Source organism: Epargyreus clarus, unplaced genomic scaffold (assembly GCF_041222505.1).
Source record: "Epargyreus clarus isolate Ecla_fem2 unplaced genomic scaffold, WU_Ecla_fem_2.2 ptg000033l, whole genome shotgun sequence".
In the NCBI taxonomy this organism is placed as follows: domain Eukaryota; kingdom Metazoa; phylum Arthropoda; class Insecta; order Lepidoptera; family Hesperiidae; genus Epargyreus; species Epargyreus clarus.
In genome coordinates this window covers 1,426,053-1,453,838 of record NW_027332238.1, presented here as the reverse complement: position 1 = coordinate 1,453,838, position 27,786 = coordinate 1,426,053, and the positions used below count along the sequence as shown (strand labels likewise).

Here is a 27,786-nt window from a genome sequence, read left to right as displayed (position 1 = left end):
TAAATAATTTAATAGTAACCCTTGCTAGTCCACTCTGAATATAGAAATGAATCGCATAGCCATAGCAAATTATATGACTACACCTACTCCCAACAACTTCAGAGCAGACTATACCACGTAGAAATTCTATGAAACTCCTAATTCCTTCAGGAATTTCATTTCGATGTGAAAAACTAGAAAACTAGAGGGGAAAACTAAATGGTTTTAAAACCATACTGATTTTCATAAACTACCAAAAAACTCATAAAAAAGACAACATTACTTTAAAACATCAGACTTTATTTACAACTTAAAAACTAACTTAACTTAATATTCACATTACCCTTATCATAGAACATACACTAGAAGCTCGAAGGCTTTCAATTCTTACAATTTCATTCATAGACACTCAATAACAATTATTATTTAATCTTTTTTCAGTCAGATTTTTTTTATGACATATTATAAAATAATAAAGGGTAACAGTACTGCATATAAAATACTGGTATAAACTTTTTAGTAATCTGCCGCAGTATTGGCCAAGTAATCTCTTCTCCCAATATTCGAAGCTTGCTTGTTTTGAACAGCCTCGAGTTTTGGACATTCTGAAAAGAATAAAAAAAGTGTTTAGTTATTGACATATATTTAGTTATCTCATCCATTGTAGATGGTTATCGATATCCATGTGTGGCAGTGAATACTGGGTACAACAAAAACCAACATCTTATAGAACAGATGTACGAAACTTCTGACAACTAATATGGTGGTTTTCTATGTAACTCATCTGACACCCATACCTTTCTACCAAAATGCAGAATTCTATCATGTGTGAAATAGTTATAGGGACCTCAATAGGACCACTGAAATACTTATGGGGATACATCCTCAATAGGACCATCAGTCCTACCACTTTAAAAATCATTTTCTCTCCATGCAAAAGAAAGTAAATAACCAATTAAGTAAAACCAATTAAAATTAAAAATGAAAAAAAGAAATTTAAAAAAGTATTGTGAGTAACCATTACAATCTAAATTCTAAATGCCTCAATAATATAAGTCAAAAATCATACCTGCGAGTCAAGTCATCAAAAGCTAGATATTATCATGAATCAAAAATTATAATGACTGGTTACAATATTCTGAAATTCACCTGTAATCCTGTGACCCAGACCTCCGCAATAGGCACATCCCTGTCCATCCGAGCTCGGCAGGTCTGTCTCTCCGATCATGTCTAACAGGAAAGCTGGCACCTGGAAATTTAAAATGACATGTGAGCATTTATACAGGGTGTTTTTTTTAAGTGGGCCTTTATGCCTAATATAAAAAATTATAATATAATTTAAATATATTTTTTTAATGCAATTGAATGTTATTTTATATATTAATTAATGCACTTGACCACTCAATATAATGACGAATCTTTGACATGTATAATTGGGTACTTGACAGTTATAACAATAAAATATGAAATATGTTGGATATGATAGCTTATAAGTAAACATAAATTATGCAGTATTTCGTTTATTTTTTAATATGTTCTAAGTATTTTAATTTTTAAAAAGAAATTTTCGATTTTTTATCTGTGGATTTTAAATCCCAAAACGGCGACAGTGCTGCCTCAAATGTCATGTGACGTCACTACATCGAAACCTGTCGATCACATCGAAACCTGAAGTATGTGTAACGTCGAAGTTTATTTCTATATTTTCAATGTGTTGACGTCACGCTACGAAATGACACTTGACCGCCTGTTTTGGCGTAACGTTCCGTTTACCGTAATAAAAATATGTTTTTTATTAATAAATAGCCCTTTTTCGAAAAAATGATCAATGAAAGGCATATATAATACGTATATGAATTCATTAAAACAGTTTCCCAAAAAGTGTCAAGTAGCCAATTAATTTTAATTTTAAAAATGAACAGTAATTGTATGTTGTGCTATATTTATCATGGTAATGTAACCTAATGTAAATTAATGCTGCTACCACTAGTATTTTGCGACACCCTCTCAGGGCATCACATATATCTTATATTTCGTTGTAAGTTGTGTGTGTATTTTGCAATAAATAAATAATCTGAAACTACAAGAATTAGCTAATAAATGCTGAAACGCCGATTCTTTAAAAACCTCTTCCATAGCCAGTAATCGGACGAGTTTGTCATGAAAAAAAACCACACCTTGTATTATTCCACCATTGGAATTTTTCACCACTTTTCTTAAAAAAAAATAAGACACCTTTTTTTTTTAATTTTCTCGCTTTCATTTGCCTTACCAGCATGTTTGACTTAATAGTCACCAAAAATTAAGAAAAAATATTGAAAAATTCTTAATTTTTTAAGCAACCATTTCATTTCCAAGAAAAAAATCGAAAAAATTCTTAATTTTTAAAGTAACCATTTATTTATTCCTATATTCTCCGCAAAAAACCTTTAATTTGAAACCCATGTCGTGGAAGTGCATATAGCACAATAGGCCCACCATGTCACATTAGCCACGTGACGCAGGAGGGTCGACGCCAGCCCGCCGTATATACCACATTAGGCCCCCTACGTTACATCAGTCGTGTCAGGGAGCAGGGTGGAGAGCGGTCACCATACCGGTCTGACGTGCAGAGGGTCCCGGGTTCGACCCCGACCAGACATAAATCTAAATGATGAATTTAGGTTTTTTTTTCTGGCCATTGCACCCACGATACAGGGAACCTAGTGTGGGTCTGTCAATGTAGAAAGTGTTATTATTTATTTATTCTATTTTTGAACCGCGGACGAGTGGTATTAGCGTACCCGTGGTCTCGAAAGGGCGTTCAGAGGAACACCGTGGGGTTTTAGCAGGTAGGAGTCCGGCATATCCTCTCCACTGTCCCCGCAGCTGAGAGGATCCCATGAAGGGCTTCTCCAGGAAGAAAAACAAAGTGGATGGTGGTGGAGGGTAGAGGCCGCCCGGTGACGTCACATTCCCCTCCTCACCTTCTGGCCCGCCTCGCGCAGCAGCTGCAGCAGGTCGCGCAGCAGCAGCGGGTCGGCGGCGCGCGGCAGCAGGGTGGAGGCCGCCCGGTGACGTCACATTCCCCTCCTCACCTTCTGGCCCGCCTCGCGCAGCAGCTGCAGCAGGTCGCGCAGCAGCAGCGGGTCGGCGGCGCGCGGCAGCAGGGTGGAGGCCGCCCGGTGACGTCACATTCCCCTCCTCACCTTCTGGCCCGCCTCGCGCAGCAGCTGCAGCAGGTCGCGCAGCAGCAGCGGGTCGGCGGCGCGCGGCAGCAGGGTGGAGGCCGCCCGGTGACGTCACATTCCCCTCCTCACCTTCTGGCCCGCCTCGCGCAGCAGCTGCAGCAGGTCGCGCAGCAGCAGCGGGTCGGCGGCGCGCGGCAGCAGGGTGGAGGCCGCCCGGTGACGTCACATTCCCCTCCTCACCTTCTGGCCCGCCTCGCGCAGCAGCTGCAGCAGGTCGCGCAGCAGCAGCGGGTCGGCGGCGCGCGGCAGCAGGGTGGAGGCCGCCCGGTGACGTCACATTCCCCTCCTCACCTTCTGGCCCGCCTCGCGCAGCAGCTGCAGCAGGTCGCGCAGCAGCAGCGGGTCGGCGGCGCGCGGCAGCAGGGTGGAGGCCGCCCGGTGACGTCACATTCCCCTCCTCACCTTCTGGCCCGCCTCGCGCAGCAGCTGCAGCAGGTCGCGCAGCAGCAGCGGGTCGGCGGCGCGCGGCAGCAGGGTGGAGGCCGCCCGGTGACGTCACATTCCCCTCCTCACCTTCTGGCCCGCCTCGCGCAGCAGCTGCAGCAGGTCGCGCAGCAGCAGCGGGTCGGCGGCGCGCGGCAGCAGGGTGGAGGCCGCCCGGTGACGTCACATTCCCCTCCTCACCTTCTGGCCCGCCTCGCGCAGCAGCTGCAGCAGGTCGCGCAGCAGCAGCGGGTCGGCGGCGCGCGGCAGCAGGGTGGAGGCCGCCCGGTGACGTCACATTCCCCTCCTCACCTTCTGGCCCGCCTCGCGCAGCAGCTGCAGCAGGTCGCGCAGCAGCAGCGGGTCGGCGGCGCGCGGCAGCAGGGTGGAGGCCGCCCGGTGACGTCACATTCCCCTCCTCACCTTCTGGCCCGCCTCGCGCAGCAGCTGCAGCAGGTCGCGCAGCAGCAGCGGGTCGGCGGCGCGCGGCAGCAGGGTGGAGGCCGCCCGGTGACGTCACATTCCCCTCCTCACCTTCTGGCCCGCCTCGCGCAGCAGCTGCAGCAGGTCGCGCAGCAGCAGCGGGTCGGCGGCGCGCGGCAGCAGGGTGGAGGCCGCCCGGTGACGTCACATTCCCCTCCTCACCTTCTGGCCCGCCTCGCGCAGCAGCTGCAGCAGGTCGCGCAGCAGCAGCGGGTCGGCGGCGCGCGGCAGCAGGGTGGAGGCGAGGCCGCCGCCGCCCGCTCGCCCGGTGCGCCCGATGCGGTGCACGTAGTTCTCGATGTCCTCGGGCATGTCGTAGTTGATCACGTGCTCTATGTTCTGGAAATCTAGACCTGTAGAAACAATAGAAGGGATGAGTTTCGCTCGGTTCAAACTTCAAAGTACCAAAAAGGTATGCGATAACGACATTAAGTGTATGCTTGTCAATGAATCAATATGAGTGTCAGTGCGGGATTGTGTTGTGCGTGCCAGGCAGTGTATGTCAGTGAGAGAGTGTGAGTGCCAGTGAGTGAGTGTGTGACAGTCAATGAATGTGAGTGCCAGTGAGCTAATGTGAGAGTCAGTGAGTGGTTGCGTTTGTCAGCGTGTATGTGTCAGTGTGAGAGTGAGTGCCAGTAAGTCAGTGAGTGTGAGTGTCAGTGAAAGCGTGTAAAAGTCGGTGAGTGATTATGTTTGTCAGCATGTTAGAATGTCAGTGCGAAAATGTCAGTTAGTGAGTGTGAGTGCCAGTGAGTGAGTGTAAGTCAGTGAGTGCGAGAGTTCATCGAGTGTAAGTGAAGTGAGAGTCAGTGAGTGTGAGAGTTCATCGAGTGTGAGTGAAGTGAGAGTCAGTGAGTGTGTCAGGCAGTGAGTGAGACGAGACAGTTCTTACTGTGAGAGACAGTGAATGTGAATACCTTTGCTAGCAACGTCGGTGGCCACCAAAACGTCCTTCTCGCCTTTCCGGAAAGCCTCCACTGCGCGGGACCGCTCCTCCTGGTCCTTGCCACCGTGGATCGCCACAGCTTCCACACCTAGACATAGATATTTTTTAATTTTGTTATCGGTGTGCTGTTTATTATCTTTTATCAGGAATTGCAGCTAGTGGCGCCCTCTAACAAAACCTCCTGTGACTTGCTGCTAAATAACTTACACTTCCAACTCGTTCTCTATTTTTTTGTAATATACGTGTAGCAGAAAACCTTGCAATCCACCTGATGGTAAGGGATTACTGCTGTCCATGGACATCTGTAATCAATCCAGATAATATTTGTTTCCTACTTGAGGTAGGACACATATGCGTCGCTACCCTTGAGGACTCAGCTGGAATGCCTCGGAAAAGTATGTCTCCCTTACCACACCCTGCAAACAGAAATAGGTGTGGCATTGGTGTGTCTGAAGTCGAACAATATTCGGTTCTACTTCCTTCAAAAGTGCGTTTACCTATTCGTTTCTTCAGAACGCATTATCTAGAAGTGTGAGCTAGTGGGGCTCTCTACTTCTGGTCTCTTGCTGTGATCCTTTACTGTGAGTCGCGTCTTCTAATCTTCACCTATCAGCATCAGAAACTATGAGTACCTCATCATGTGGTATACTCTACTACAAGAACCGCCTCCAACAGCTCGCGGACCCCCCACCCCGCCTCACCCGCCTCGCCCCGCCTCACCCTTGAGCAGCAGGTACTCGTGTATCGCGTCCACGTCCTGCTTGCGCTCCGCGAACACGAGCACCGGCGGCGGCGTCTTCTGCAGGCACTGCAGCAGGTGCACCGTGCGCGCCTCCGCCTGCACCGCCTCCAGCTCCTGCCGCACCAGCAGCGAGCGGGCCCCTCACCCCGCCCCACCCCGCCTCACCCCGCCTCGCCCCGCCTCACCCTTGAGCAGCAGGTACTCGTGTATCGCGTCCACGTCCTGCTTGCGCTCCGCGAACACGAGCACCGGCGGCGGCGTCTTCTGCAGGCACTGCAGCAGGTGCACCGTGCGCGCCTCCGCCTGCACCGCCTCCAGCTCCTGCCGCACCAGCAGCGAGCGGGCCCCTCACCCCGCCCCACCCCGCCTCACCCCGCCTCGCCCCGCCTCACCCTTGAGCAGCAGGTACTCGTGTATCGCGTCCACGTCCTGCTTGCGCTCCGCGAACACGAGCACCGGCGGCGGCGTCTTCTGCAGGCACTGCAGCAGGTGCACCGTGCGCGCCTCCGCCTGCACCGCCTCCAGCTCCTGCCGCACCAGCAGCGAGCGGGCCCCTCACCCCGCCCCACCCCGCCTCACCCCGCCTCGCCCCGCCTCACCCTTGAGCAGCAGGTACTCGTGTATCGCGTCCACGTCCTGCTTGCGCTCCGCGAACACGAGCACCGGCGGCGGCGTCTTCTGCAGGCACTGCAGCAGGTGCACCGTGCGCGCCTCCGCCTGCACCGCCTCCAGCTCCTGCCGCACCAGCAGCGAGCGGGCCCCTCACCCCGCCCCACCCCGCCTCACCCCGCCTCGCCCCGCCTCACCCTTGAGCAGCAGGTACTCGTGTATCGCGTCCACGTCCTGCTTGCGCTCCGCGAACACGAGCACCGGCGGCGGCGTCTTCTGCAGGCACTGCAGCAGGTGCACCGTGCGCGCCTCCGCCTGCACCGCCTCCAGCTCCTGCCGCACCAGCAGCGAGCGGGCCCCTCACCCCGCCCCACCCCGCCTCACCCCGCCTCGCCCCGCCTCACCCTTGAGCAGCAGGTACTCGTGTATCGCGTCCACGTCCTGCTTGCGCTCCGCGAACACGAGCACCGGCGGCGGCGTCTTCTGCAGGCACTGCAGCAGGTGCACCGTGCGCGCCTCCGCCTGCACCGCCTCCAGCTCCTGCCGCACCAGCAGCGAGCGGGCCCCTCACCCCGCCCCACCCCGCCTCACCCCGCCTCGCCCCGCCTCACCCTTGAGCAGCAGGTACTCGTGTATCGCGTCCACGTCCTGCTTGCGCTCCGCGAACACGAGCACCGGCGGCGGCGTCTTCTGCAGGCACTGCAGCAGGTGCACCGTGCGCGCCTCCGCCTGCACCGCCTCCAGCTCCTGCCGCACCAGCAGCGAGCGGGCCCCTCACCCCGCCCCACCCCGCCTCACCCCGCCTCGCCCCGCCTCACCCTTGAGCAGCAGGTACTCGTGTATCGCGTCCACGTCCTGCTTGCGCTCCGCGAACACGAGCACCGGCGGCGGCGTCTTCTGCAGGCACTGCAGCAGGTGCACCGTGCGCGCCTCCGCCTGCACCGCCTCCAGCTCCTGCCGCACCAGCAGCGAGCGGGCCCCTCACCCCGCCCCACCCCGCCTCACCCCGCCTCGCCCCGCCTCACCCTTGAGCAGCAGGTACTCGTGTATCGCGTCCACGTCCTGCTTGCGCTCCGCGAACACGAGCACCGGCGGCGGCGTCTTCTGCAGGCACTGCAGCAGGTGCACCGTGCGCGCCTCCGCCTGCACCGCCTCCAGCTCCTGCCGCACCAGCAGCGACGCGGCGCCCGCGCGGCCCACGTTCACCGTCACCGGCTTCACGAGCGCCGATCTGGGGACGACGGCTCTCGGCTCTTTACAGGGTTCCGTACGCTAAGGGTAAAATTAGAACCCTATTCCGTACCCAATTAAACAAATAGTAAAAATTAGAACTCTATTCCGAACCCTATTTCATACCCAAAGTGTAAAATCAGAAACCTATTCCCTAGCCAAAGGGTATAAACGGAAACCTATTCCGTACTCCAACGGTAAAATGAGAAACCTATTAACCCGAACGGTAAAATCGAAACTCTACTTCGTACCTAAAGGATAAAATCGGAACCCTATAAGGATAAAAACGGAACCGTATTACTTAGCGTCTGCTGCCTGTCCGTCTGTCACAGGGTTCTCTTAAACCGTAATAAATAGATAATGGCTTTTTTTTAACAAATACTAAAAATAAAAATGTTTGGAAATAAATTGGGTCGGTCACGCTGGGATGTTACACAAACGGCTGTGTTGTGACGTCACGGACACGGTCACGCTGGGATGTTACACAAACGGTTGTGTTGTGACGTCACGGACACGGTCACGCGGGGATGTTACACAAACGGTTGTGTTGTGACGTCACGGACACGGTCACGCGGTGATGTTACACAAACGGTTGTGTTGTGACGTCACGGACACGGTCACGCTGGGATGTTACACAAACGGCTGTGTTGTGACGTCACGGACACGGTCACGCTCGTATGTTACACAAACGGTTGTGTTGTGACGTCACGGACACGGTCACGCTCGGATGTTACACAAACGGTTGCGTCGTGACGTCACGGACACGGTCACGCTGGTATGTCACGTTATAATAATTATATTAAATGTAATCCATCGACGAGATCTGGCATAATTTTTGATTTATAGATTATGATACGATGCCACATGACATTAACTAATCATTTTGTAATATTCTTTTGTGTTGAGTCACGAGAGTGAAACTTACTAAATGTGTACCGTCACGAGAGTGAAACTTACTAAATGTGTACAGTAATGAGAGTGAAACTTACTAATTGTGTACAGTCATGAGAGTGAAACTTACTAAATGTGTACGGCCACGAGAGTGAAACTTACTAAATGTGTACAGTCACGAGAGTGAAACTTACTAAATGTGTACAGTCACGAGAGTGAAACTTACTAAATGTGTACCGTCACGAGAGTGAGACTTACTAAATGTGCACGGTCACGAGAGTGAAACTTACTAAATGTGTACCGTCACGAGAGTGAAACTTACTAAATGTGTTCAGTCACGAGAGTGAAACTTACTAAATGTGTACAGTCACGAGAGTGAAACTTACTAAATGTGTACCGTCACGAGAGTGAGACTTACTAAATGTGCACGGTCACGAGAGTGAAACTTACTAAATGTGTACCGTCACGAGAGTGAAACTTACTAAATGTGTTCAGTCACGAGAGTGAAACTTACTAAATGTGTACCGTCACGAGAGTGAGACTTACTAAATGTGTACAGTAACGAGAGTGAAACTTACTAAATGTGTACAGTCACGAGAGTGAAACTTACTAAAAGTGTACAGTCATGAGAGTGAAACTTACTAAATGTGTACGGTCACGAGAGTGAAACTTACTAAATGTGTACGGCCACGAGAGTGAAACTTACTAAATGTGTACAGTCACGAGAGTGAAACTCACTAAATGTGTACAGTCACGAGAGTGAAACTTACTAAATGTGTATAGTCACGAGAGTGAAACTTACTAAATGTGTACCGTCACGAGAGTGAGACTTACTAAATGTGTACGGTCACGAGAGTGAAACTTACTAAATGTGTACCGTCACGAGAGTGAAACTTACTAAATGTGTTCAGTCACGAGAGTGAAACTTACTAAATGTGTACCGTCACGAGAGTGAAACTTACTAAATGTGTACAGTAACGAGAGTGAAACTTACTAAATGTGTACAGTCACGAGAGTGAAACTTACTAAAAGTGTACAGTCATGAGAGTGAAACTTACTAAATGTGTACGGTCACGAGAGTGAAACTTACTAAATGTGTACAGTCACGAGAGTGAAACTTACTAAATGTGTACCGTCACGAGAGTGAGACTTACTAAATGTGTACGGTCACGAGAGTGAAACTTACTAAATGTGTACAGTCATGAGAGTGAAACTTACTAAATGTGTACGGCCACGAGAGTGAAACTTACTAAATGTGTACAGTCACGAGAGTGCAACTTACTAAATGTGTACAGTCATGAGAGTGAAACTTACTAAATGTGTACGGTCACGAGAGTGAAACTTACTCAATGTGTACAGTCATGAGAGTGAAACTTACTAAATGTGTACAGTCACGAGAGTGAAACTTACTAAATGTGTACAGTCACGAGAGTGAAACTTACTAAATGTGTACCGTCACGAGAGTGAGACTTACTAAATGTGTACAGTCACGAGAGTGAAACTAAAAAAATAAAATGTATTGAGTCGCAATATCATTGAGTTTACTTTTGTATTTGTCTTTCTGTCTGTCCATGGTACACATCAAAATTCTAGGGTGTGGATATGAAAGTAGAAACATTAAATATTTAATAGCCGTTTTTAATAATCAATCTATCCATTTTTATCAAGTTAAAATCGAAACTTGACGAATTTTTAATAGTATGGAGAAATCAACAACTGTCGATTTTTGGTGAGCAAAAGAATGGATAGACCGATTACTAATAATGGGTTTATAGACTAATATTAAAACCCACTACAATCTGTACTCACCTAGCAAAATTCTGTATCTTCCTAGGCATGGTCGCGCTGAACAGTAGAGTCTGCCGCTGACCAGCAAAGTAAGAGAATATCGTCCTGACATCCTCCTCGAAGCCCATGTCGATCATGCGGTCCGCTTCGTCCATGCACAGATAGCGGCAGACGTTCAGACGTACCTGGGGAAAATTACAAAAATGTAAACAAATTGTAGAGAAAAGTAAAAGAAGCGGATGTGTACACACTTTACACAATTTATCATTACTTCCCAGAATTTGATCCTTATAAGCCACACTATCAGATAGTGTCACTATCAATAATGTAGAGGATGCATTTTTTTCAAAATGAACAACTCTTTCGATTCCCGGCTAGGGAAAAATATATTAGATAAGATTAAAAAAGTAATGATGTAGTTTTAGTTTTTATCAAAATCGGCCTCGTAACTCCTTTCAGCATTTTTAGCTAATCCCTATAGTTACGGATTTAGCCCTGAAGGCCTATTTGAAAAAATTACCCTGTATATAGGTACAAGTTGGGAACTGAGACTATCGGAAAACTGTCGCTGTCAGGAGGAAAACTTTGTTTGTTTGTTTGGTTGTAATGAATAGGCTCAAAAACTACTGGACCGATTTTGAAAATTCTTTCACCATTCGAAAGCTACATTATCCACGAGTAACATAGGCTATATTTTATATGAAATATATTTGATAAATAGATTTTGAGACGGTACAAAGTTTGCCGGGTCAGCAAGTAATACATAAAGAAACATACCATCTTCTTATCCAGCATATCCATCAACCGTCCCGGTGTAGCGACCATTATATGAACACCTCGTTGAACCACCTCCATACAGTTGGACACAGCCACACCTGGTAAAGATAATAAAAAAAATAATTACCATTTACGTGAGCATAGGAAAGTGAATACTACAAATAAATCATGTGTTACATCGGCTCACGGAACTTTATTCGCGCTAAAAATACATTCTCATCTAGTTCCCCAAAGGCACTAAAACAACTTCTAAAATGATAACCAAATGAAATACATAGCAAAGTTTTGATTAGTAGACATTTTTTTTAATAATATAGGAGTAGAAGACGAGCATGCAGTCCACATGATAGTAAGTGGCTACTGCCGTAAGGACGTCAGTAATTAACCCCAGATAGGATTAGATTTCTACCTGAGGTCACTTACAGATGCGCCGCTACTCTTGAGGACTGGAATGCCTCGGAAAAGTATGTCTCCCTTACCACCTTCAAACCAGAACACAGCAGCGCTACACTACTGTTATAACAGAAATAGGTGTGACGGTGGTGCCGCCGGAGTCGAACTACGGTAACTTTTAAAGATCTCAGGCATGTATACACACTTGATAATTCATCATCCCACTGCTGGGCACGGGTCTCCTCTCAGACTGTTTCTTTTTTTTTTCTTTCCCCTTTTCACGAATTTTTTATTATGTTTCTTTCTTTCATCTTATTGATATTTCTTTATCTCCTATGTTATTGAACCGCTTTCAATTTATTTCTGCACATCCTCAAGGTTGATTGGGAGAATTAAGTATTATTTATATTTTAGCATTAAGTTCGCCATTTGTACCACAACTTTGTTTTGGCCAATCTTATATATAAAATTCTCGTGTCACAATGTTAGTTACCGTACTCCTCTGAAACGGCTTCACCAATTTTTACCAAATTTTATATGCATGTTCAGTAGGTCTGAGAATCGGCTACTATCTATTTTTCATACCCCTAAGGGTTGTTCAACCTTAACATTTTTTATGTACATGGCAACACAACGTTTGCCGGGTCAGCTAGTCTAAATATTATAAATATATATAACTCAAAGGTGACTGACTGACATAGTGATCTATCAACGCACAGCCCAAACCACTGGACGGATCGGGCTGAAATTTGGCTTACAGGTAGATGTTATGACGTAGGCATCCGCTAAGAAAGGATTTTGATCAATTCTTCCCCCAAGGGAATAAAATAGGGGATGAAAATATTATTTCGTAACGCGAGCGAAGCCGCGGGCAAAAGCTAGTGTTAAATAAAATAATATCCAAGAGTGACTCACCCCCAATAGCCAGGCAGCTCCTCAACTCAGGGTTCCCGGCGTCCTTCAGATACTTGATGAAGTGCTCGATGATGTCGTGGGTCTGTTTCGCCAGCTCCCGAGACGGACAGATGATCAGGCCGTAGGGGCCTTCGTTCCTGTGAAACATAAGGATACCAGTGAATATGATGAAAAGTCGACCCACATATACTCGGTCGGTGTAAAATTGGCCTCGTAACTCCTTTCAGCATTTTTCGCTAAGCCTTATAATTTCGGACTTGACCCTGAAGGCCCATTTGAAAAAATCACCCTGCATATCATCATCATCATCAACCCATTACTGTCCCACTGCTGGGCACGGGTCTCCTCTCAGAATGAGAAGGATTAGGCCATAGTCCACCGCGCTGGCCAAGTGCGTATTGGTAGACTTCACATACCTTTAAGATTTTTTTTTTATAAATCTCTCAGGTATGCAGGTTTCCTCACGATGTTTTCCTTCACCGTTTAAGCAAGTGATAATTAATTTTTAATACGCACATAAATTTGAAAATCAGAGGTGCGTGCCTGGGATTTGAACCTCGGACCCCTCGATCGAGAGGCCGCGTTTCTTAACCACTAGGATATCACTGCTTTTACCCTGCATATGAATAGGGTTAATTTCAAATGGGCCTTCACGGCTAAATATGAAACTATAAGATATTGCGAATATTTTAAAAGGAATCACGAGATCGAATTTGATAAAAACTAAAACTGCATCATTAGTTTTTTAAAATACATTTTGCATTCGGCGGGAGAACAAGAGTTCATTTAAAAAAAAACACCTGTATTATTTTACTGATCAAATTCTGGGAAGTAATAATAAATTACAAAATAAAATTTTAGTATTTAAGGCGATAAATACCTTTATGGTTCGACTTCGAAGGCACTATAACACATCTATTTCTGCCTAATAACACCAGTGTCTCATGCTGGTTCGTTCATGCTTGAAGGGTGTGGTAAAGGAGACGTACTTATCTCAGGCGTTCCAACTTAGCTAGATAGGATTCTAATCTTATCTCGACTTGACTACAGTTGTCCATTGGCAACATTAACCTCTTACTATCAGATAAACTGCATGCTCGTTCCAGTTTGCTTTCATAGTTACTTCCCAACGTACCTGATGAAGGGCATCTTGATCTCCTGCTCGAGGCACAGCATGAGGATGGGCAGCGTGAACACCAGCGTCTTCCCGGACCCCGTGAAAGCTATACCGATCATGTCCCGACCGCTCAGCACCGCTGGTATACCCTGCACTTGGATGGGCGTTGGCTTCTTTATGCCTTTCGCGTTTAGGCCGTTTAGGATGCCTGGAAAGTAAGATGGGTATATTTTTAGTTACTTTACAATGTAATTGTTAAAATATTGGATCGTGAAATACTTTAAATAATAAAATCTTATTTTCTTATCTCAGACACATCTTTATTTCTTCAAATATTTGACAAGAAGGAGTAATGCAGAAAACATTACCAAAGAGTTTAGTAACCTATAACAATACTTTTTGGATATAAAGATTATAATATTTACTTACTTACAACAGTAATCATTGATGGAATTTTGAATGAAAACATATTCTCCTTTGTTGTCATTAGTGTGTAGGACTAGGTGAAGCTGAAATCTACCGCGCTGGCTAAATACAGATAAGTATGTTTTACATATGTTTGACATTTCTTTAGGCTTCCATATCCATTGGGCAAAGAGGAACCCTATTACTAAGCCTCCACTGTCTGCCCATCTGCCACGGGGTTCTATCTCCTGAACCGTAATAGATAGACACTTGAAATTTTTCAAGAGTAACTCAATTGAAAAGGTTCACCTGTGCCCAGAAATTGAACCTGAGTCCTCCCGCTTGAGAGGTAGTTTAATAACACATTGTTTTATCAACCACTCCCAGACCATTAACATAACCTCCAGCTAAATGCCTTGAGAGGCAGATTGCAGGACAATAACACACACAAACAAACCTTTAGGGAACTTCATGTGATGGAATGTCCTGATCGGAGGCGGTACATCCTCCCCCTCGACAAGGATGCGCATCTCCTGCCTGATCCTCTCATGCCTCTCCGGCGGCAAGGCCAGGATGCACCGAGGTGGAGTCCAGGATGTCTTGATCGGTTCCTCATATTGGATACCTGGAAACATGGTATTTATTATAAAGATTTTTTTTAATATTTGAGCCTAACGATAAAGCAGACGTGCTTCCTAATGGAAAGTAGTCAACGTCGCCTATGGACATTTACAACACCAGAGGAGTGTCCAATCATCATCCGGCTCTGATAGAGAGCTCTTTTTGCTTGCCATCAGATGAACTTTACTCCTCCACGGTTTGGTTTCACGGACATTCTTACCACAAACAAGCAAGATTTGGAATGAACACAGCAGCCTCTAACACTGCTGTTATAACAGGAATAGGTGTGGCGGTGGTGCCGCCGGAGTCGAACCACAAAAGGTTCTACCTTTCTAGTTCTTACCCCGCTTATTGGTACGCACATACTGAAGTACAGACCATAAGTGTAACTCACCCATAGCCAACTCGGCGACACCCATGAGCGCTTTACTCTGGGCCACGCTCTCGAGGATATGCTCCTCCTCCTTGGCCTGTCGTTCAGCTGCCGACAGCGCTCTGGCCTCCGCTATCCTCTTCAGCTCGCTGTGTTGGTCCAGCAACGAGACGTTGTAGCGACGGCCCCATTCTTCTTGGGAGGCTGTGTGGGAAGATCTTCGGTTAGTTACTTAGTTCTCTTTTGATGAAAATATGTTTTTAAAGTAAGAAAGTGTTAGCCAGATTCAAAATAGGTAAGTAAGTGATAGTATGGTTAAAATCTTAGGCACCTCTGATTTTTCAAAGTTATGTATGTATTTCAAATTAATTCATCAAATCATTTGCTTTAATGGTGACAGAATTTTCGAAGTTATGTGCGTATTAGAAATTAATTATAACTTGCTTGCTATAATTAATTATAACTAACAGTGAAGGAAAACACTGAGTAAAACTGCATACCTGAGAGATTTTTTATAAAAAAAAATCTCAACGATGTGTGAAGTCTACCAATTCGCACTTGTCCAGCGCGGTGGACTATGGCCTAATCCTTCTCATTCTGAGAGGAGACCCGTGCTCTGGGAGATGCAATAGGAGAGTAATGCATTAAATACCTATTTTGATCATTTTGTTTGCTTATATAAGGGGTAATTGAAATGAAGGAAACCTGATGCTTCTAACACACTTTTTATATACATTACAGTATGTCGTTTATACTTATAATACTTATATGTTGCCATGGTCAATATGCTGTATGTGCCATGGTAGAAGCACAGATAAGCACAAAATTGTACGATTAAAATAGTACGTCTTTCCTTTTTCACATGAGTTTATCTGTAAGTAGCTGTACATTTTAGACTTTGTAACTTAAGATACCATTGTTTGTAAGCAAGATATTATTAACGTACACATTATTATTTTTATTATTATAGCTCTTTATTCCTAAACCTAGGGTTACAGGAAGTCCCTAAGTTCGGTGTGCCTTTTGGCATAGGCCTCCTCCGATTCCTTCCAATAGACCCTATCCCTTGCCACTCTCGACCAGAACCCGCTGTTTGTTTTAATGTACACATAGAGCTACATGAATAAAAAAGGAAATTGCATGCTGGGGATTCAAACACCAGACCTTCAAGTTACAAACAATACCAACCATCATCATCAGGATCATTATCACTTGAACTCTTCGCTTCAGCGCTCGCCTCCGCCGCCACCTGGCCCAAGCGGCCCAGCTTCATCAGCTTCTGCTTCATACGCTCCTTCACCGGCACGTAGGGCTCGTAACTGTCCAGATCTTCCTCGGAATCTGACTTCTCTTCACGCCTGTACCGCTTTATTGGAGGTTCCGTGTTGTACGCGTCTGTACGTCCCTCGGACATTTTGAGTGGCTTATTATGCAGTTTTTACGGCTTTAAGGATAGCAAAAGGACTAAAACATGTTTTGGTAAACGAATTTTATTTACTATTTATTCTAAACGTTGCAATTTTATTTTCGTGCTTCACTGTTTATTTGAGATTGAAAACGTCAATCATCATACGTCATTGTCATTAATATTATTTAAGAAAAAAATGTCAATGTTAAAGTTAAAGGCATAAGTTATTAGAATATAATGCCAAGATGTACCTCTATAATATACTTTTTGGCCGATAGCCAGTAAAGTTGAAAAGTGATAATGTACGAGTTATATTTTAATTACAGTTAGACGACCCGTGTAGTGGAGCGGACACCATATTAATATGACGCGAAAAGGGTTCCGGGTTCGAGCCCTGGCCAGACAGATATCTGAATAATGAATTACTGGGTTTGGGTGTTTGTGTATTCATTCGTCTTTGTGTGTGTCCATGGCGTCCAAGGAAACGAGTATGTACTACGTACAATAGTAAGTGGCTACTGTCACCCGTGGACATCTGCAATTAACCCTAGATAAGACTGGATACACCTACACGAGGTCGGCGACTGCTCTGCCACTACTGACAGAGGACTATGTAGAAACGCTTCGGATAAGTACTTATGTCTCCTTTACCTTTCAAGTTAGAACATCTTTAAACAACATAAAATTATAATGGCTTTCCTGGTGATCGAACCCGGTGCTTTCTCGGTTTATGGCTGGGTGAGATGCAAAGAGTATAGTAACATACGAGTATATAGGTGAGATGTTCGCTCCGACACGTCGGTTGTGTAATCTATGAATTATACATTTTATTAAGTTTATCTAAATAATCTGATGAAACAAAATAGAATTTATTTAAATAACACATGTTCTAAATTATTGACATCATTACATCGATATACTACTAATAAAGACGCATCATTATTATTAATTATAAATTCAGTTATCTTATTTATTAACGAACACTATATATATATATCGGGGAAAACACGATTAGGACATCGAAGGGACACGTCAGTCAGTAATTCAGTAATAATAAAATAAGTTATCACAGTTAGTCGGTCAAGTATATAGCAAAAAAACCATAGCGATCAAACGCGTTAATTAGGTAAACCGACAGTTTCGCATTGGAGATGTGACCGGGTCCGTGTCTCACGGTAAACTACCCTCATTCTCGAATACGACTCTGTCCGCATGGCCCACCATTGTTAAATAAAAGTGACGTCACGGCGTCTACCTGAGGTACAGATAATAAAATTAGCAATCTTGTCAAACAACTATATCGATATCCACGACATATATATTATTGAAAATATAATAAAATAATGTAATTGTTATGTTATGTTGTAACGATACTTCTACTTAAATTGATATTAAGACAGATATTTGGTGACGGAAAAAGAGGTAAGGTTACATACTTTTTTAGGTATTCCAGTTAAAACCTCAGGGGTATTGGCGCAACTGCCAACGGCCGACTTTAGGCAGGAATCAGATCTTATCTGGGGTTGATTACAAATGTCCATGAGTGGCAGTAGCCACTATCGGCGGAAATGCATGCTCGTTTTCTCCTTCTATATTATAATAATATAAAAAAGAATAACTCAATCAAAATAGTTATAGCCCTTGAAACACTTAATAAACAAAGTATTGTTTTGTCGGATTTAACATGGTATAGAAAAGTAATAATAACATACAAATATAACCAAACTTGTGGACAAAACTCTGGAATGTTAATAAATTAATTATCTTTATCTGTTGCTGAGAGATGACGATGCGATAAAAAAGGTATCTCAATTTCTGAACTTTCATAGATTATTGATTGATCCACCATTTATTTTATTTGTCAAATGTCATTGTCAAACCAAAATATCTAGTGTAGTGACACGTAACTTCACATAATTAAATTTGCTTTTTGTGACCTCCAAATGTAAAAATTCGTGTAAATTTACAACAATACCGCTAGACTATATCGTGACAATATGTCCGATAGGAGTTTTGGCGATCACGCGTTTCGGAGTGTGGTGAAAAACCCGTTGTTGTCGACATCGGTCACTGGGGTTTCTATAGAGGATTTGACGCAGAATGCTGTCCTGCTGCCCGCTGTTCCGAGCCAGGAAATGAGTGCTAGACGAGGTAAGTTCTATTTTAAGCACCCAGTGTCAATATACTAGCGGCTTCGATGACCTTGGCTGGGAAATTATAAAAAAAAACAAACTCATTCTATCATGTGCGAACTGTCAGTTTTTCGCGAACCGCGCGCGTATCGTCGTTCTATTTTCGAATTGCGTGGTGTTTTTATTTTTAATTTGTCTACGTGTTTCATGATACTCTGCCGACAATGCAATAATTTCGCGAATTTTTTATAATTTATATTTTTCGTGTAAAAATGTCGTTCTTATATAAATCTTATAAGAAAGCGCCTTTCGAAGCGGGATATGTTCCCCAGTTCCACATGCCATGTGAAAGTTTTAAAAAAGTTGAAAGAATTTTGCATAACTTAGTAAGTAATATTATGTGTATTAAGTTATTATTACATAATGTACTGTATATTATTATAATAACAATTATGTAAAAGTCGTCCAATACTCTATCAGTATCTATAAATAAGTTTTTATTGGAATACTAGCTGACCCGGCAAACATTGTGTTGCCATATAAATAAAAAAATGTTAAGGGTGAACAACCCTTATCACTGAGGGTTATGAAAAATAGATAGTAGCCGATTCTCAGACCTACTGAATATGCTAAAACTAAAGGTGGTAGAACCCTTTGTGGTTCGACTCCGGCGGCACCACCGCCACACCTATTTCTACCTAATAACAGCAGTGTTAAGCGCTGCTGTGTTCCGGTTTGAAGGGTGTGGTAAGGAAGACAGACTTTTTCGAGGCGTTCCAGCTTAGTCCTCAGGGGTAGCGGCGCATCTGTGGCCGACCTCAGGTGGGAATATCTAATCCTATCTGGGGTTGATTATAGATGTCCATGGGCGGCAGTAGCCACTTACCATCAGGTGGACTGCATGCTTGTCTGTTACTCTTATATTATATAAAAAAAAAAAAAATATGCATATAAAATTTGGAGAAAATTGGTAAAGCCGTTTGGAGGAGTACGTAACTAACATTGTGACACGAGAATTTTATATATCAGATGAGTCAAGTTTAATTTGAAAGCTCACTGCGTTTTATTAGCCTATGTGAAGTGAGAGTGAAATCTCACATAATCTCACATAGGAAAGGAGGCTTTGACAAACATCACTATTTACTGCGTCAAAGAAACTGTAAAATTCAGAAATAGGTTAAAAAAGTGTAATATTTTTTTCTACAAGAATATAGTTAACTCGTATGATTTATATTTGACAGGCATGGGAAGTATGATCTCATGTGAGATTACATCATCTTACCAATTCCAAAAATTACAACTTCATTTTAAAATGCAAGTCATGATAAGGAAACTTAAGTAAATGAGAATTTCCTATAAAGATATATCATCATCATCATCATCAAACCATTACTGTCCCACTGCTGGGCACAGGTCTCCTCTCAGAGTGAGAAGGATTAGGCCATAGTCCACCGCGCTGGACAAGTGCGTATTGGTAGACTTCACATACCATTGAGATTCTTTTTTTTTATATAAATCTCTCAGGTATGCAGGCTTCCTCACAATGTTTTCCTTCACCGTTTAGCAAGTGATAATAATTTCTAATATGCACATAATTTTGAAAAATCAGAGGTGAGTGCCTGGGATTTGAACCTCGGGCCCCTCGATCGAGAGGCCGAGTTTCTTAACCACTAGGCTATCACTGCTATATAAAGATATACATATATCAAAATATTATTATTTATTTAACACAAAATAGGTATATTATTATTGATTTTTATTGTTATATTTTACTCAAAGATATTTGAATGTGAACAGCTGAGTCATGGCATATATAAACAATGCACAAAAATGCGAAAATATTTTTAGGAACCAAATTGTAATATTAGTGGTGTGCTTAGTGCATCTTAACTAGCATTCTCTACCTGCATCACTCTCATTTCATTTCTAATTGTACTTTGTTTGCTCTTAAATTTATATTGTACTAGTGGTGCCCGCGGCTTCGCCTGCATTTTAAAGAAATAATATGACATACATAAAACGGAAAATTTGTACCTGCATTGGAATGACAGTGGTGCCATCTGTCGAAAATTGTTCTTACCAACTCCCAAACCCTCGTGGGCTCTTGGACAACAACTTTGCTAAAGATCATCAATTGATCAAATGCATAGTTACCGATTCTATAACTACTTACGAATTAAAAATTAATTAAAAAAACCTTTTCCCACGGACTGAATTGTGAATCTAAACCATTCTCAAGTGCCCCTTGAACACACAGAACAAATTTCATCAAAATCAGTCCAGTCGTTTAGGAGGAGTTCAGTGACATACACATGCACATAAGAAATATATATATAAAGATGTCTGTTGCAAAATCTGTAAAAGTTGCGCACGCCTATAATTGGCATGCACACGTGTTTAATACCAATAGTGTAATACTTATAGAAAGAATTGTGTGTACTGCTGTTGTTGTGCAAATAAATAAATAAATTCATTCTGATAATAAAACACGGCCTCGAATAGAAATAGACATCTTCTCTAGCAACTTGGCAAATTTCAAAAATAATTTATTTAAGACTTTTAATTATTAATTATATTTATGCAATAACTTTTTTTTATTATCATAAAATTGCCTATAAATTTAAATTAACTTTCAGTAAATATTAATCTTATTTAATCAAAATCGGAATTTATACTAATGTTTATATAGCAACTAGAATTTTATATTATAATTATTTTATCATCAGTGTATGCACGTCATGTTTCTCTTCACTGGTAATCAATTCTAATGCACGATACTTTATATTATTTTACATTTCATTTAAATTTACCATTAATCACTTTTAATTTTTTTTATACTTCATTGTTATAATATTATATTCTTATTGTTCAGTTTTGTCTATGGTTCTACGTATTAATTATCTGTCGTTGATATTAATTTTAATCGGTTTTTAATTAATTTATTGAATTAATTATAATTATTTATGCTCTGTATTTCCACTTAAATTGTTGTTAAGTCGTAATACATGAATGTTAATGTTGGTATTAACGCATACTGTTTGTGCCTATAATTGAGGAGACACTTAGTTTGTAACTTATTTAGTCAAGCCTGTGTATTGGAGGAGATGGTGTGCACTTTGTTGGTGCAACTTGGTGCAACTAATTAAAAAAAAAAATAAAAAAAAAAAAGAAAACTAACTAATATTATAAGTGCGAATGTGATTTTGTTTGCTACACTTGTCTTTACTACATAACTAATTGATTATTGTGTAGTTTTATTCTTATGTTGTGGGGGTTCCAAAAAGTATAGTACGTAGTGATGTTGCAGGCAGGTTCTTAGTAAAAGGCGTCTTGATTGTATGATGATACCACAAAGGTGGTAGAACCCTTTGTGGTTCGACTCCGGCGGCACCACCGCCACACCTATTTCTGTTATAACAGCAGTGTTAGCGCTGCTGTGTTCTGGTTTGAAGTGTGGTAAGACATACTTTTCCGAGGCGTTCCAGCTTAGTCCTCAGGGGTAGCGGCGCATCTGTGGCCGACCTCAGGTGGGAATATCTAATCCTATCTGGGGTTGATTACAGATGTCCATGGGCGGCAGTAGTCACTTACCATCAGGTGGACTGCGTGCTCGTCTGCTACTCCTATATTATATAAAAAAAAATGATGTCTTTATTATTACTATCTTAATACTACTCTAACACTAACTTATATAATACGGCTCAGCTCTACACCACAAGGTATAGTTATCGCCAAACTACTAGTCCGCTCTGAAGTTGCTGCAAGCAGGTGTAGTCATACAATCTGCTATGGTGACGCGATTCATTTCTATTTTCAGAGCGGACTAGCAGTTTACAGCATATAAAGTACACTGTTTCCGAGTGATAGATGAGTTACCTTTGCCCTTGAGCGAAGTCAGTAAAGCTAGTATATGATAATTTGAATATATACATTCTAGACAACATTTGATGGTTGATGTGTCATAGGGAAACTTGAAAATGCACAATCTTATATATAAAATTCTCATGTCACAATGTTAGTTACAGTGCTCCTCCGAAACGGGTTTACTGATTTCCACCAAATTTTATATGCATATTCAGTAGGTCTGAGAATTGGGTACTATCTATTTTTCATACCCCTAATTGATCAGTTGTTCACTCTTAACATTTTTTTATTTATATGACAACACAATGTTTGTCAGGTCAGCTAGTATCAAGTAAAATTAGTCAATCTAAAAGCTCTTTCTCACCAGTTAGTCAGCTACCTTCGGAAATAATACTTTCTAAAGTGTGTGTATCCTTGTGTGGTTTGAATCCAGAGGCATCTCTGCCACACCTATTTCTGCCTAATAACAGTATTAAGCCCTGCTGTGTTCTAATTTGAAAGGGGTAGTAAAGGGGACATACTTATCCGAGACTTTTCAGCTGAGTTTTAATATTTTTATAATAATATAGGAGTAGCAGACGAGCATGCAGTCCAACTGATAGAAAGTGGCTATTGCCGCTCATGAACATCTGTAATCAACCCCAGATAGGATAATCTTACCTGAGGTCGGCCACAGATGCGCCACTACCTCTGAGAACTAAGCTGGAACGCCTCGGTTAAGTATGTTGCTCTTACCAGACCCTTCAAAACAGAGCCGCCAGAGAAGAACCTCAAAGGGTTCTACCACCTTCCAAACAGTTCACAGTGGTAGATCCAAGGCTTATCTCACGTTGAAAACAAATCCTATCTGGGGTTGACTACAGATATCTACTAGCGGCAGTTGCTACTTATCATGCTCTTTTCCTACTCCTATATTACGAAAAATCGAGTAGTTTGTCAATTTAATTCCTCCCCAACCCAGATAAGATTAGATTCCTACCTGAGGTCGGCAACAGATGCGCCGCTATCCCAGAAGATTAAGCTAGAATCCCTACATTGAGCAAGCGAATGCATAGCCTTAAGCGAGTTAGCTAATTTGATTAAGAACCTAGTGCAAAAGAGCCCTTAGGAGTTTTGGCAACTCACACTGATGTTCGAATTCTAGACATGCACTAGACATTACGAGCGTAAATGATATAATTATCATCTAAACATATGGTAACACATGCTTGAAAGATTGCTATTAAGTTTTCACAGGCGTGTGATGTTTACTTCCGCCCTTGGGTAATATTATTGATGTATTTGCTAAGTATTCAAAATAATCGGTCAAGTAAGACAAATATTTGCATATCGATACCTTAATTCGCAAATCAGCCAACTCCAATTTTTTTCAAAATGTTTTTTTTTATTTATTTTGATTTCGTTCAACGCCGTTTACTTATTATCAAAATAAATAAAAAAAACATTTTGACAAAAAGTGGAGTTGGCTGATTTGCGAATTAAGGTATCGATATAGAGGAATTTGTACAACGAATTTTCTAGTATCATTTTTAGGATTCCGTACCCCAAAGGGTAAAAAAGGAACCCCATTACTATTATTTTATTTTTAAATTTATGTTTGTTTCTTTTATTATTATGACAGTAACAGAAGTACAGGCATTATGAAAATTTAAACGGTATTCCTATTACGGTCCTATTACAATTAAAATTGACGAAAAATATAAATTACTTTATTTTCAACTTTTTTTAAATTCTAGTATTTGTTGCTATAGCAACCATAGCAATACCCACTGTACCCAGACGGCCATATAGCGGAGACTTAGTAGTAGAGTTCCGTTTTTGCTATTTTCATATGAAGCCCGGGTGCTTGATATTTTAAATGTTACAATCATTCTATTGGCAATTATCTATGAGAGAATAGTTATGAACCGCACGCAGTAAAATGCACCCCACGCTTTTTACTCTGAATTGAATTATTATTTTTATAACATAACATATTAATTTTTTTGTCATTAAAAATTATTTTATAGTTTTTAGTTCGATTAGCAATAAAAGCGTGTTTTTTTAGTGTTTTAAAACTATTATTATTTTTTTTAGTCCGTAACAAACTCATAAATTGGGAAATAAATTAATCTAATAAGAATAATGGGAATTTTATAAAATTATTGCATCGTCATCGATCCTTGATTCGCGTGCAGTTTCAAATTAATGAGAGTTGTCGAATTTGGTGACAATTGAGCTCAAAGATTCCGTTACATACATACATACATATATATAACCCAAGCTCATAAAATTGTGTTAAAAAAGAGACCTGCAGATTTTTTATTAAGTATCAGAATAAAACAACATTGTTATTGTTATAAAATTTATTTGTAAAAATATTTTCACAAAAGTTATCCAAGTATGGCCTTATTGTGCTTATATCTAACTTCATTATCTCTTGTACTACCCGTATTAGTATAAAATACTTAAATTAACATTTTTTTTTTAGATAATGTGTTAAATACTGTAATCACAAATTTTGTTCAAGTTATAATAACTGAGTGTTGTACTAAAAATATTGCTTATAACAAAAATTAGCAAAGATTTATTTATTTCGTCGTCAACCCATTACTGTCCCACTGCTGGTCACGGGTCTTCTCTCAGAATGAGAAGGATTAGGCCATAGTCCACCGCGCTGGACATGTGCGTATTGGTAGACTTCACATACCTTTGAAACCTTTTTAAACATCTCAGGTATGCAGGTTTCCTTACTATGTTTTCCTTCGCCGTAGCAAGTGATATTTATTTTCTAATACACATCTGGTACCATCTGCATATCATATATGCTGGTATCTTGGGCATCCAAATTACTGTTTGAGTTAGAGACCTGTGACACACATTTGACTTTATTCGACAAATCTTTTCTTAAAGTATTATATCCATGCAACCCATTTTAAATTTTAATTTGAAAGGTGGTAAAATCCCTCTATGGTTCCAATCCATAAAGGAAATATATATATATAAAAGTATATACGCAACGAATAGATAACATGTCTTCTGTGGGAAGTCAGTTAGTAGTAGTAGTGGAATTTATAAAAGAACTCTATTTTAGTTTTGCAGACATCATACATACAAATATTTTTATATCACGGCGTGCGTAAATGGACATTTTACGCACGCTTCGCGTGCGCAAAACCCCCATTTCCGACCCCGTAATATAAAATTTTATACAACACGCGGACGAAAAATGTTTTTCTGACTCGTGTGATTGCAGTCCTCGCCTGCGGCTCGGCCTGCAAACTCACACTTGTCAGAAAAAAATTTTTCGTCCTCGTATTGTAATGTACTATTATTTATGAATGAAGACTGACCGTTATAATCTATACATATAAGCAATATTTTTAGTACAACTGTATCTCAGTAACTTACCTAGCATAATATTAACTCGTTGACGTAAATAAATATAATAAAAATAAAAAAATTACACAACTAAAGGTAACTTAACAAAAAGTTGGCCATTTTAAATATTACAAAATAATAAAATAAAGTATCACTAGTATACATGACTTTAAATAAATTGGAATGTACTTAAACATAGTCCTTTTGAGACAATCAATTGATGATTAAAATAATTATAGTTTAAAAACTAAAAACAACCCTAAAATCGCAAAAGGAAATATTTAATCCTGATTCCTAACGATCCTGATGAGGGGACTGGGATAAGATTATTAAAATCGTGTATTGTCATCTGTTCTTCATAATTGCACAAAATTTTAAATTAATCGGAGCGTTCAAAGTGGGTAAAAATAGAGTTCAAAGATTCCGTTACATAGATACAACCCAAGCCGATAAAAACGTGGTAAAAAATTATCATCAACCCATTATTGTACCACTGCTGGGCACGGGTCTCCTCTGAGAGTGAGAAGGATTAGGCCATAGTCCACCGCGCTGAACCAAGTTGGTAGACTTTATATACCTTTGAAAATTTTTTAAGGTCTCAGGTTTGCAGGTTTCCTCATGATGTTTTCCTTCACCGTTTTAAGGAAGTGATCATTAATTTCTTATAGGCATATAACTGAAAAATCACAAGGTACATGCCTGAGATTTGAACCTAGGACCCCTTGATCAAGAGGCAGAGTTTTTTAACCTCTATGGGTATTATAATTTTTGAAATGATTTAATTAATATTAAATTAACAATTGATTGTCTCAAAAGTGCTAACTAAACTGATTTTGTATCAGTCATTTTTGAAAAATGGTGTAGCACCATATAATACTCTTAGAAAGAAATCATTTTATCCACTCTCAAATAATGCAATTGTCTTATTGATTTTCCATTTTTTGGGCACGGGCCCCTTGTGCCCTTAGGGTACAAACGCAATAGACCACGTGAGATCTACATAGGCTTAGCGTGGTAGAGTCTATTCTAGATCCCATCCTTTTGTAGGATTTGGGAGATGGGCCCCTCCAAACTCTGGCACATAAAGATTTGGAGCCATACCCTATTTTTTCAGGCACTAAAGAGAGTGGCATGATTCCTTTTCATTTACGTATACATAACGTTTATAACATTTACACACAGTGGCGGAGTAAGGTCGTCGGAGGCCCCAGCGGAAAGGAATGGGGCCCCCAGTCTAAAAAGTTGATTTGATTTTACAAAATTACAAAATAAATGTCACATAGACTTATTCGCCGATAAATACGTATTTCAGAGATGGGTTCATTCCGGCGACCTTTTCATAGTCCAACTTAAAGATTAGGCAGACGTGCTACCTGATGGAAAGTATTCAACGCCGCCTATGGACATTTGCAACATCAGAGGAGTCGCCAATGCATCGCCGGCTTTGAAGGAGAGCTCTTTTTGCAACTTTTTTGAAGAGCCCCATGTCATAGCGTTCCGGGAATACCTCAGGAGGACTTTTTTTTTGTTGTTAATCGCTAGAGGCCGTGGGTGGTGGCCCACGCCTTACGTCGCCACTGCTTACACTATAACTTAGTTTAGTTTAGTCTAACTAACGTTCCTAGATGATGTATTGTAAGAGGGCAGTTCTCTGGACTCCCGCCGTCTCTTCACACACCAGTAGATGAGGAAGATGGTTAAAGCGATCAGGGCGATCAGGAGGATTACTCCTAAAACTATAGCGGCGATGGTTGCTTCCGTGAAGTAATCTAGAAAATAAATTAAAATACATTTTTTGAAACAAGCCTTTTAGTAATGTCATGTTTTTCGTATTCTTCTCAGAAACTGTTTCATTTCATATTTATTTTACGATTGATGATTGTTTTCTGTACGACCGCTAAGATTATAAGTAAATGTTACTTTATTATTTATATGATATTTAGTTTATTTCTCGCAAGTGATTGTTTAATCTTAACTCTTAGAGAAATATTAATAAAGATTTTAAATCATTTTGATATCCTTATCAAGCGGATGCATAATAAATATTGAATTTAGAATGACGTCACAAAAATGAATCCAAACATAAAGTGTATGCAAATT

General features: G+C 41.7%; 3 protein-coding genes across 4 annotated transcripts in view; 1 reads left to right on the top strand and 2 right to left on the bottom strand.

Annotated features, from left to right (window-relative positions):
• Positions 1-258: 258 nt before the first annotated feature.
• Positions 259-16,486, bottom strand: abs (ATP-dependent RNA helicase abstrakt). Its single transcript, XM_073090710.1, has 12 exons — positions 16,111-16,486; positions 14,944-15,126; positions 14,386-14,553; positions 13,542-13,731; positions 12,407-12,543; positions 11,099-11,196; positions 10,343-10,506; positions 7,438-7,643; positions 5,033-5,149; positions 4,278-4,468; positions 1,129-1,228; positions 259-584 (listed from the first exon to the last, which is right to left on the bottom strand). Exons 1-12 carry the CDS (start codon positions 16,334-16,336, stop codon positions 496-498), a joined length of 1,869 nt encoding a protein of 622 aa, XP_072946811.1. The 5' UTR covers positions 16,337-16,486; the 3' UTR covers positions 259-495.
• A 1,626-nt stretch (positions 16,487-18,112) lies between these two features.
• Positions 18,113-27,786, top strand: part of PAPLA1 (Phosphatidic Acid Phospholipase A1) — a 162,668-nt gene continuing 152,994 nt past the window's right edge. Inside the window, exon 1 of one of the 2 annotated variants that reach the window (XM_073090744.1) lies at positions 18,113-18,481. In XM_073090744.1, the coding sequence (XP_072946845.1) occupies positions 18,328-18,481 (154 nt within the window). In that variant the 5' untranslated portion in view covers positions 18,113-18,327. The remainder of the gene's footprint in view (positions 18,482-27,786) is intronic. The other variant, XM_073090745.1, reaches the window with a different exon arrangement.
• Positions 26,633-27,786, bottom strand: part of LOC140755479 (uncharacterized) — an 81,978-nt gene continuing 80,824 nt past the window's right edge. Inside the window, exon 20 of the mRNA XM_073090752.1 lies at positions 26,633-27,455. Coding sequence (XP_072946853.1) covers positions 27,295-27,455 — 161 coding nt within the window. The 3' untranslated portion in view covers positions 26,633-27,294. The remainder of the gene's footprint in view (positions 27,456-27,786) is intronic.

What these genes read in the sequence shown, in the direction of transcription:
- abs (XM_073090710.1), bottom strand. Translation starts at nt 16,336, where the DNA reads ATGTCCGAGGGACGTACAGACGCGTACAACACGGAACCTCCAATAAAG. An exon ending in CGAGTACCTGCTGCTCAAGG is followed by an intron (nt 5,150 to 7,437) that starts GTGAGGCGGGGC and finishes ATCTATGTCTAG; the next exon opens with GTGTGGAAGCTGTGGCGATC. An exon ending in TGCGCGAGGCGGGCCAGAAG is followed by an intron (nt 1,229 to 4,277) that starts GTGAGGAGGGGA and finishes TTAAATTTCCAG; the next exon opens with GTGCCAGCTTTCCTGTTAGA.